We start from the raw sequence: 11,006 nt of genomic DNA, 5'->3' as shown, positions 1-11,006 counted from the left end.
CCCCAGGGCCTGGTGATTGCATCTGTGAACCTGGCATGGCCCCGTTCTGGCAGCGGGATGGCTGATGCATGCAAAGTGGGCACAGTCTTGCCCAGCCGCCTGACACACTGGCGCAGCCGAATCTGAAAGCTAATGACATTATTGTGTGGAGACACAATGTCTATGGGCATTTGCTGACCCAGGCTTTGGTGTAGGCTTAGCCTGCATTCTCACCCTGCTTTCCGCAGGGATGCAGCAGTCACCCATCTTGGCACCAGCTCCCCTGGGGAAGGTATAAATACCACCTCCCACCAGCTGGGCTTCACGGCACTCACCGGGGCTGGTGATCTGGTAAGGAGGCTTCTGCTGCTTGCTCAGCTCTTTGCTTTTCTTTCCTTCTTGCTGGAAAGCATGGCACAGAGACCAGTACCTGGCCTCAGTTTTCCCTTCTGTTAAGTGGGGAGAGGGGCAGTCTAAGCCCCTCTGCCATGGGTTAGGAAACAACACAATAGACTGACCTGGTGCACAGCCAGCACCTGGAAAAGGCCCCTCCTTTCTTCTGCTGGAGACCGGGAAGGAAGATGTGTCTGGCTCAGGAACCAGAAGTGGCCCGACCTTGACTGTGTCTAGATTTTGGAGCCAGCTTTCTCCTGACTAGTCATTGTGGCTCCGCTGAGCCAGCCTTGGGGGAAACTTGTGAGCTGAACTCAGCTGCACCTGTTTCTGGGCACTGTGACTTTAGTGTCACTAAATCCCACTGGAAATGGCCCTAACTATGTCACCCTGACTGTCCCTTCCTGGGTGCCAAGTGTATTACGGGGCCCTGTCAGATGTACACAGTTGTATGGAGTCCTAGTTCACACAGAGAGAGTGAGGCACCTCTGTTGGTTTCCTGGTGTACAGAGTAGGAAACTGAGGCGCAGAGAGAGGGCAGGACTTATGGGCGCCTGTTCAGCTCCTTGGTGGCAGAGCAAGCACTTGGAATGGATCAGCTGAGTTAAACACCTAAAGGTAGAAAATTTGTTGAACTGCAAGAGGGTGCGGGGAAACCTTCCAACATGATTCCATAGCTCAGGAGTCCAGCAACAGGGAGAGGAGCAGTAGGAGAGGAGCTGAGGGGAGAAGGGGGATTCTTCCACTTAGATCAGGGCTGGATCATAGTGTAGGGGAAGACAGAGCCCAGGTGGCTGCTTCTGGAACAATCTAAAAACCCTGTCAAAAGAGAAGAGGGTTGGGGTTGGCTCAGGGCTCCTACGGCAGCGTCCTCATGCAGCTTCCTCATTTCTTCCAGGTCACCTTGACACCAGAGAGTCCACCATGGCCTCAGACCACCAGACACAGGCGGGCAAGCCCCAGCCCCTCAATCCCAAGGTGGGTATCCTGCTGGAGGGAAGGGCAGGCAACATCTACATGCCCAGTCAACTTCTTCCTTCCTGGTGCTCGTTCTCAGCCCTGTCCCTCGGGGGACTCAGTCTCCCCCAGCTGCACACCTGGGGCCAATTCCCTGTGCCCTTCCCCACCCACCTGAGTGCCCGGCATCAGCTTCAGATTTTAGAGAATTAAATGTCTCTGCTTGTCTGCCGCCCCACATGCTATCACCCACGGGACTCCCAAAGACCTGGCAGAGACTCAGTGCCAACTGAAGAGGATTTCCAGGCCCCCTCCTGCTGTGTGGCCCAGGCCAGTGGCTTAACATCTCTGAACATCAGCCTATACAATAGGGAGCATCAATTACACATAGAACAATTGTGCAGGCCCAGAAACCAGACTCAGCGTCTTACCAGAGAGCTATGTGTCCTCGCTGCCCATGCCAGCTCAGACCGTCTGCTTCACTTTCTGACTCTCACACTCCAGAGGCAGCTTATTCCAGCCTCTCCGAGGCTGGTCACACCCTATCTGGCCCAGCTAAACCTCCTCATTCCATTTCCTTGAGTGAGTGACAGTCAGCAAACTGTCTTGAGGTGGCCTGTAGCCTGAAGGAGTGAAAAGCATTTAACACTAAGTAGTTTAAGGGATCCCCAGAGCTGGAGTTCACAGCAAATAGTGGGTCAGCTTGGTGCTTTAGGGGGGACCTCCATGAGGAGGTGACTGGGGTCAAGTGAGGGAGCAGCCATGTAAAAATAGGGGGCTCGGAATGGTGAGGCCACTGGGGTAGTGGGAACAGCACAAGCAAAGGACCCGAGGTTGCCAACAAGTTGGATGAGTTTGAAGAAAAATGAGACCACCGGGTGCAGGGCACACAGCATTTCAGTACTGTGATGTCACACACACACACACACACACACACACACACACACACACACACACACTGTGATGTCACACACACGGTGACATCACATACATACACAGTGATGTCACACGTTTTATGACATCACAGATGTACAGAGATGTCTCATATATACTACAAATCACACGGGTAACTTAAGATCTTCCAATGGTCACAGTGAAAGTTATAAAAGGCAACGGGTGATTAATTTCCATAGTCTCCTTTGTTAAACAGTTCATTCCCACTCTGCCTGTCTTCAAATCTGTGTTTCCTATGAACAGCACACAGTTAGCGCTGACTGCATGCTCAGGGCCGTGCAGCTAGTGGCTTCTGCACTGGGTAGTGTGTGGTTACAGGGTTGGTCAATAGGAAAGAATCTAGACTCTGTTACTATTATTGCTGTTGTTGTTGTTGTTGTTGTTGTTGTTGTTGTTGTTATTGTCTTCTCTACACCAGCAGCAGGGTTCAGCACTCCTGGGACCCAGGGCTTCTCAAGTGTACGGAGAACCTGACCCTTCCCTACTGGCCCTTATATTCCAGGCTAGGTAATGGCCACTGAGCCCCCTACCCTACCCCGACTTCTAGAGCCTTCTCAATGCCCCTGCAAACAGGTTTACTGGACTGCCCTTCTGGAAAGCACAGTTCCTCCTTGGGCTACACAGAGCAGGGGAACCAGAGCCCATGTCTCCTGCTTCTGTGCCTGGAGGGGTCAGTGACCATGAAGGCTGAACTGATCCCATGGAATCTGCCCCTGAGCCCTCCTGGCCACTGCTTTTACTTCTTTTATCTCACTAATCCCCAGCCTGGGAAACAGAAGTGCTTTCTCTAGCTAGTGCTGACTTAGGGACCCTGTACGTATCCCTCCTGTCTACTTCTTCATCCAGAGGTGGCTGCAGGCTCCCGTCTTTGGGGCTGAGTGGCTAGAAAGGTTCCCTGTTCCAGGTGTGGTTGTAAATGTGTTTAGCTCATGGCTGTGAGGCCTTGAGTGGGTCTCTTCACTCTGCAGAGTCCCAGGATCCTTGTTGGGATTCCACCGGACCCCTGCCTAGGCCAGATGAGGAGACAGGACAAGGCACAGAGTGGGGGGATTTCTAGTAAGATCCATCTCACTTGGGTGGCCATAGGGAGACCTGGAGACCTCCAGGGGTAGAGGCTTGAGGAAAAGGGCCCAGGAATGTGTGTGTTTCCGGGAGACAGCTGGTGTGTGGTGTCTGTAGAGGGGTATCTCACACCTCCTGATTGCCACCTCCTGGGAGCCAAGTGGCATCTGGAATATGGGGTGCGGCACCACAGAAGCAGTGCCATGAGACTACCTTTTGTCAAGATCCCAGGTTTGGTGTGCATGTTCAGTTTGCAAGCTGCCCTCTAGTTTCTGCTATATCACACAAGTCCAGGCCATGTACCTAGCTTTGATCTGTAGCAGATGCACTATGGGTAGCTGGGGTATTGCTTAGAGGGAGTGTGGCTGCTGGATGTGTAGAGTTCTATCTGGCCCTGGTTCTGTCTCTAGAACTCCACAGACATAAAGGAGTCTCTCACGCCTGAGCTGAACCTTCTGCCTGCCATCTTGACAGCTTCCCTGCCCCTGGCTGGTTCTGTCACCCATTTCACTGGCAGGGAAACTGAGGCTCAGAAAGCAGCACCTTCAGGCTCCAAGTCTCCAGCCCTCAGGTCTGCAATCCTGGGGCTCTCTGAGCTACCTGTTCACCCCCTGCTCTTCCCACGGTCCGACTCTATCCCATTCCTTCCAGATCATCATCTTTGAACAGGAGAACTTCCAGGGCCACTCTCATGAGCTCAGCGGACCCTGCCCCAACCTGAAGGAGACTGGCATGGAGAAGGCAGGTTCTGTCCTGGTGCAGGCTGGACCGTGAGTATCTGGGTGGTCTCACCTAGCCAGGGACTGTCAGCCTGGTAATTGAGATGTTGAATTGGGGATATCTAACCTTTCTGTGTTCCTAGGTTGTGTGTGATAGAGGCAGGATTTGGGGTTTGGCAGCCCAGAGGGAGTTTGTGCTTAGGAGGCTGGGTTCAAATCCTGGTTAAGGGGACTTGCAGGCTATGTGGTATTTGACCATTAACTTCCCTCTCTGATACTTGGTTTCCTTTTCGTAGCCAATACCTTTGCTGTCATCCTTCAGGTCCTGTCTCTACTCAAGAGAAAAGGGATGTAATTATGGAGGCTGCCTCTCCCCTCACCAAGCAATGAGTTGCATGAGGGCCATTGTGTCACTCATCTCCCTCAGTCCTCCTTTGTAAATGTCTTATGAGTTTGGGGACACAGTGACCCCAAGAAGTCGGTATACATCTGGTGGTTCAGGAGCCTGTACCAGTCAGGGCCTGAGTGTGACAACATACTTATGTCTGAGTCTAACAGACTTGCACAATTACAGTTATTAGCATGTACAGGGGACTAGGCTCTGCCTCTGTAGAACATGGGTCTTCACCCTTTGAATACTTCTGACCTCATCTACTTTTGCTATTTTGATGGGAGAATTTCCCAAATATTTTAAATATTGGAAATAAGCCTTTGTGTGTTTGATTTGTTGTGTGTGTTGGGACGGGGGTTACTGAGGGTGAAACCCATTGATTCGCCTTTGCAAGGCAATCCCCGATCACTGAGCTATGCCACACCCTTCAAAACTGTTTTGTAAGCTGGGACTTGGTGGTGCACGCCTTTAATCCCAGCACTCAGGAGGCAGAGGCAGGAGGAGTTCGAGGCCAGCCTGGTCTCCAGAACAAGTGCCAGGATAGGCTCCAAAGCTACACAGAGAAACTCTGTCTCAAAAAAACCAAAAAAAAAAAAAAAAAAGAAAAGAAAAAAGAGAGAACTGTTTTAATTTACATTAACACTCTTTCTCAGAATATGTCTTGAGTTTTAAAACTAACTTTAAAAATTGTTTTCTGGGTCTTTTGTTTTGTTGAGGGTCTCACTACTTAGCCCAGGTGGGTTTTGAACTCCCTGGTGTTGGAATTCTAGGGAAAAAATAGTTTTTGCATATCGGTTAAAATATGTGTTCAATATTAAGAAGGAATAACTTAGCAAAGAGTTGTGTCCCCTGCCCCCAATTTTGACTTTAGCTTACACTTTAGAAATATTCATCATTAAGATTTTTATATAAGTGTAGATTTTTCCCTGTGCATGCATTTGTGGTTTTTTAAGAAACATGATATTTGAATGATATTGTACAGTGTTTTGTCAAATGTTAGGAGGCACCACAATGTTCTCCATGTTGTAAGTCACACTTCACATTGGCATCTTTCAGAGCAATTTGAGGTCCCTAAGTATCAAAACTACAGAAGGGAGACTCTGAAGATCCAGGTCCCCACTTCAGACTCCTGGTCTTAGAGTTCAGGAAACTATCTCAAGCCAGATCTCCTGGTCGTACTTATGTCCAGTCGAGTTTGTGAACCCGTGTATCGTCTGTCGTTATGTATGGTGGCTTGGTACACGTTCCCTAGTTTATCTGCCCTCTCGGCTGTTGGGTGTTGTAAACACTGCTATGATGGACAGTTTTTTTTTTTTTCAGCCCTGCCTGGGCTCTGACTGTTGTTCTCAAGAACACAGTACGTAAAGCTGGCTTGCAGGATCTCCTGTAAGTCGTCCTTTGAGTGCACGTGAGTGACAGATGCAGTTGCCTCTATCACCGATGACTTAGATCTGAACAGCCACCATTGTCACGCAGGGAGGGAGTGTCTCTGCCCTGGAGAGCCCCAGAAACTTGGCATTTGAGGCTCCCACTTCCTCTTGCCTACTTCTCCTTCGTCTATGGGCCACGCCCTCCTAAGAGAGTGCTGTGGATTACAGTCAACCCTGTCACATCTACAAGTGTCACTTCCCTGGATTCAAACAATGAGCAGCAGAGAGTATCTGGGGGAGATTGCATCTGCTCTAAGCAAGCACACACTCCTTTTCTCTCTTCTGTTCCCTAAAGTGGGATACAATAGTCGCTTTCATAGTTCCTGCAAGGCATCTGCCGGTGATTTATGGTTCACAGGATGCTGTTGCCATTGTAGATTCCAGCCCAGTTTCTTACCAGCACAGAGCAACCACTGGCCATCTCTCTACCATCAATCTAGGAGTTAGAGTGTTGTGTAAAGGCAAGTAGAAAGACAATGGGAGAATTGAGTCTGGAACCTGCTGTGGACGAAGCTATGACCTGCATGATCTTGAGTCCCAGAGCTGTGCTCAGTGGTCAGCTAATGGACCTCTCCTCTCTCTAGGCCTGGCTGAGGTCACCCTGTCCGCTTACAGTCTCCAGGCCGAGGCATGCACACTGTGGCCAGCAGCACTAGATAAATAGGATCCTGGGGCTCTTGTTCTGCATTCAGAACTGTTTATTATTTTCCCAGCATCCTCTTGGTTAGGACTGTCCTCTCTCTTTGGCCAAGCTGTCCTTCAGATTACATGTTTAGTTTGCCTATGTGCTGCAGGAGGTCAAGGGCAGTGGGGCCTGGGTTCTGGATAACTAAAGTCACCTTGTACTAGCTTATCTATATTTAGGTTTAGATGGGACCAGTGTAGCGGGGTTGAGTGCCAGGGTCATGCTGGATGCAGGATGCCTGGCAAGGGACCCACTAACCCTTTTTGTGTCTTACAGTTGGGTGGGCTATGAACAGGCCAATTGCAAGGGCGAGCAGTTTGTGTTTGAAAAGGGCGAATACCCACGCTGGGACTCCTGGACCAGCAGCCGGAGGACAGACTCCCTGAGCTCTCTGAGGCCCATCAAAGTGGTAAGACCTTCCCACCTTTTCCTGCACTGGAGCCAGAGGGTCAGGGCCTGGGAGGCTCCCCACCCACACTGTGCTCTGGCCAAGGACCTCCATTGTGGGGTGTGACCAAAGACATTTGGCCTCCTTGAGCTTCTGTTTGATCTTCTGCAATTGAGACTTTAGTTCTTGCTGGCAGATACTCCCTTGTTCCTAGCCCAACTCCAGGGGATGCCATTCCCTGAACAACTATGTTGTCCTGTGGGCCCTGTCCCTTAGGGCCCAGGCTCAGTTAGCAACTATGGGCATTCAAGAAATCCAGGGGTTGTGGGGGAGGGGGAGGTGCTTTAGTCAAGACTCAATGTGAGCTTCTGGTCTATTTCTGAATCTGATTCTCACTACCATGAGAACTGTTGGGCAGGGAATGCTCCAAGAGGTGCCTAAACCTTCCAAAGCCTGACTTGTACCTCTCAGAGCTCTGTATGAGACTGGATCTCTACAAGATCTGAGCAAGTCTTGTGTTGACTCTGCTCCTCTCAGCTGAGTGACCCTGGGTGAGTCACTTGACCTCTCTGAACCTTAGTTTTCTCAGGTGTCATATGGTCCAAGAACTGCTGAAAGGACAGAATAGTAACTGAGAAAAACTTCACTGGGACAGTCGATCTGGAGACTGTGGGAGACCCTGCAACTGCTGGGACCGCCAGAAGCCTGATGCTGCCTGTGTGCATCAGCTGCTGTATCACAGCTGCTGTTTATAAAACAGGAAATTGAGATCCAGGGAGGGGACCTGGAGTCCCTGGACCAAATGCTCCCTGAGTGCAGGATCTGAGGTTGCCTGTCCCATTCCAGTCACTCCATAGGCATCCAGTCACCAGCCAGGGTGATTGTCTCACCTCCCACTGTGAGGTGAGGTATTGGGCTTCACCTACATCTTCCACTCACAGGACAGCCAAGAGCACAAGATCATCCTGTATGAGAACCCCAATTTTACCGGTAAGAAGATGGAGATTGTAGATGATGATGTCCCCAGCTTCCACGCCCATGGGTACCAGGAGAAGGTGTCTTCCGTGCGGGTGCAGAGCGGCACGTGAGTGTGGCCCCAGACCTCAGCATCCATGACTCTGAGTCCTTTTGTGTTCTGAGCTCATTGGGTTTGGGGGAGGGGCTCTGCTTTGCCCTCTGCCACCCACAGATCATCTGGTGGGACGTTCCATCATTGGCTGTGCCCCCTGCATCCCCCAGTGTCTACCTGGGCAGGTGGAGGCAGCAGGTGCCACAAATGGAATAATCTTAGCTCAGAGGGAGGAAACGGAGCATCTGCCCCTGCAGTCCCCTGAGCCTGAGCCTGGAATTCCTCCTTGAGGAATTCCACTTTGACATGTCACCTTAGTCTCCAGCCTGGGGAATTCTCATTGTGAGCCATGGCACTCTTGAGGTCCTAGGGGTGGAGAGTAGCTTCCTGGCCTTTCCTCCTCCTCCTGGTGTCAGGAAACCCCCACCTACCTCTCCTTTCAGCTCACATGCCCCCCCACCTCTGCCTGCAGGTGGGTTGGGTACCAGTACCCCGGCTACCGTGGGCTGCAGTACCTGCTGGAGAAGGGGGATTACAAGGACAACAGCGACTTTGGGGCCCCTCACCCCCAAGTGCAGTCTGTGCGTCGCATCCGTGACATGCAGTGGCACCAGAGAGGTGCCTTCCACCCCTCCAGCTAGAGCCCCAACCTCCCGCTCCCCAGGGGCCAGGCCTACTACCCCGGGGCCTCCTGACACCAGAGTGAATAAAGTGTGGCTTGCAACATGTCTGCTGTGGATCTTTTATCTATGGTGTGCCTGGGGCACATGTGTGTGCATGTGTACGTGTGTGTGTGTGCAAGAGGGGGGAGAGGGAGAGGGGCAGTTAGCAGGCATCTGGGCTGCGGTTTGCAATAAGGCTCCATGGAATCCTACATCTCCACCACTCCACAGCTGTGTGACCTTGAACACACTGGTGATCTCTCTGAGCCTCTATCTGATTTACCACTCCACTGCTTTGCACGTGGCCAGTATGGTTGACCTTCTGGGCCTTACACAACATGATCCTGAACAGTTATTCTCAGGGTGGGTGACAGGTTCCTGGTCCACTTACTGTCACTCTTACTGCTCCGTCATCACTATAGAGCAGGGCAGTGGCCTTTTGGTTTGTTTTGTATCTCCCGGAGGATTCAAGTCCCTGCTGTGTCTACCATATCTCGGGAGAAGCCTTAGCCACATGTCTGCTGGTGTTCAGGTTCACTGTTTTCCACTCTGTCATTGGGTTGGTTTGGTCTCTTGTGTGGCCTTTGAGAGCACAGCTAGGAGATCACAACCCAGGAGGAGGGAGGCTGTGAAGACCTCATTCACAGGCCTCACCCCAGGTGACCTCTTAGAGCTATCCTGTTCCCATGAGGAATAAGCAGGGATGGAAAAAACAGGCCGGTGCAGGCGGGGCGGCCTTCTATTCAAGGTGGATGCTGGGTCTCTCTTCACCTCTCTTCTGGTAGCTCTGAATATCATTTTAAAATGTAGCAAACTCAGATCTCAAGCTCCCCAACCCCCATGGTTTTCACCATCTTTAAAAGGCTCTTTCTAACCCCAGGACACAAATCCAGTCTCCAATACCCACGGATGTTTGAGAGCTTTGCTCTTAGTGTTCACATTCTTTCTTTTTCTGCAGGCAATTTCCGTGCCTTGAATGCAGTAAGACCCAGCTTCTCCTTTGATTTTTTTCCCCTCCAGGCAGCTGCTGGCCTGCTGGGCACTAAAGAACTCCACAAGGGGACTGTTCATGGGCTGTCCGCTCAGTCCCTGTCATTTCCTGTGTGTTCTGACCCTGCTTTGTAGGTGGGGTGACAGCTCCCAAGGCTTTAGTCCACAGGGACAGTCGGATACTCTTGCTCATTTAAACACGCTTTAGAAGCACCCCCTCCAACATGAAAAAATGGGGAACCATAGAGACCATCAGTCTGTGATCTGCTGTAACAAAATACTGGAGACTAGCTAGCTACTCATGAAGTGAGAGGTTGGTTCCACAGGCTGGAAGTTCGAGACCAGGCAGCCACCCCTGGACACAGGGGTCCCTTTGGAAGGGTGACAGGGTTGAGCAATGGAAGGAAACCAATGTGTGCAGAAGGGAAGGAGCTCACTCTGGCAAGGATGTCCTTCACCCCACCAGATGAGATTCATGACGTCCAAGGATGGAGTTCCAATGTCTTTAGCACCCTATCATAAACCCTGTTTCTTTTTTTAAAAAATTAAAAATGTTTTCAGACTTATTTATTTTACTTTGTACGTATGAGTGTTTTGTCTGCTGGGGACAAGATCCTTGCAACCTGCAGGAGGAGTAGACCTGCACTAAGCATCTAAGACTGGCACTTCAGTCTTAGATGCTCAGCCTCTGAAACAGGAACACCACCTGCCTAGCTCCCTGTCCCAGAAAACTCACATGGTGGTGGCAAGGGAAAGGAGACATCCCTGGGCCAGGTGAGGGCTTCCTGAGAGGCGAAGTGTTTAAAGAGATGTGGAATTTTCCAGGTGAAATCGAGAGGCAGATTCTGCAAAGGGAACAGATGTGTGAAGTTGAGTCATGCCCACTCCAGTACACGGGAAGCTGGCCTGGCTGAGCAGGTCCTGAGAGATGAGGGATGCCTTCGTTGACTGTGATACGTGGGTGTGTAGGAGGTGTGGGTGGTTCTAGAGAAAGCACAGCTACTCATCACTGAATGCTCAGCCTCTCACAGGGTAAGTGGTAAAATCTGAGCAGTCATTTCTTTTGCTTGAAGATCTGTAATTTTGGGAGCATCTAGTGGGTCTGCTAATCTCAGATGGGTGTCAAGGGTGGCTCTCAGCCAGGAAGGGCTCACACAGTTGAATGCAGCTGTCCTCTTGGACACCCCCATTGGGTGCTTCTTGGGGTGCTGGCTTCCCCACCAAAAGGTGATGGGTTTCCAGGAACTGGTGCTGCAGGAGGAAGAAGTAGCTGACTGACATCTTTGTGACTGGCTCCTCATGCTAGAGGTGGCTGGGTCATGTAGGG

At 51.1% G+C, this 11,006-nt stretch overlaps 1 protein-coding gene across 1 annotated transcript; it reads left to right on the top strand.

The window, feature by feature from the left end:
* The first annotated feature begins 1,296 nt into the window (after window positions 1-1,296).
* On the top strand, window positions 1,297-8,668 carry Crybb2 (crystallin beta B2). Its single transcript, XM_027416084.2, has 5 exons — window positions 1,297-1,350; window positions 3,997-4,115; window positions 6,847-6,979; window positions 7,900-8,042; window positions 8,500-8,668. Exons 1-5 carry the CDS (start codon window positions 1,297-1,299, stop codon window positions 8,666-8,668), a joined length of 618 nt encoding a protein of 205 aa, XP_027271885.1.
* The last annotated feature ends 2,338 nt before the right edge of the window (window positions 8,669-11,006 follow it).

The sequence above is a fragment of the Cricetulus griseus genome, chromosome 4 (genome assembly GCF_003668045.3).
Source record: "Cricetulus griseus strain 17A/GY chromosome 4, alternate assembly CriGri-PICRH-1.0, whole genome shotgun sequence".
Taxonomy (NCBI): Eukaryota; Metazoa; Chordata; class Mammalia; order Rodentia; family Cricetidae; genus Cricetulus; species Cricetulus griseus.
The sequence above is the reverse complement of the archived record's forward strand: the minus strand, read 5'-3'. Positions and strand labels throughout refer to the sequence as shown.

Excerpts from the sequence above, each read along its gene's own strand:
- Crybb2 (XM_027416084.2), top strand. The coding sequence starts at position 1,297 with ATGGCCTCAGACCACCAGACACAGGCGGGCAAGCCCCAGCCCCTCAAT. Across the intron at positions 6,980-7,899 it reads CTCTGAGGCCCATCAAAGTG|GACAGCCAAGAGCACAAGAT; the intron begins GTAAGACCTTCC and ends TTCCACTCACAG. Across the intron at positions 8,043-8,499 it reads GTGCGGGTGCAGAGCGGCAC|GTGGGTTGGGTACCAGTACC; the intron begins GTGAGTGTGGCC and ends CTCTGCCTGCAG.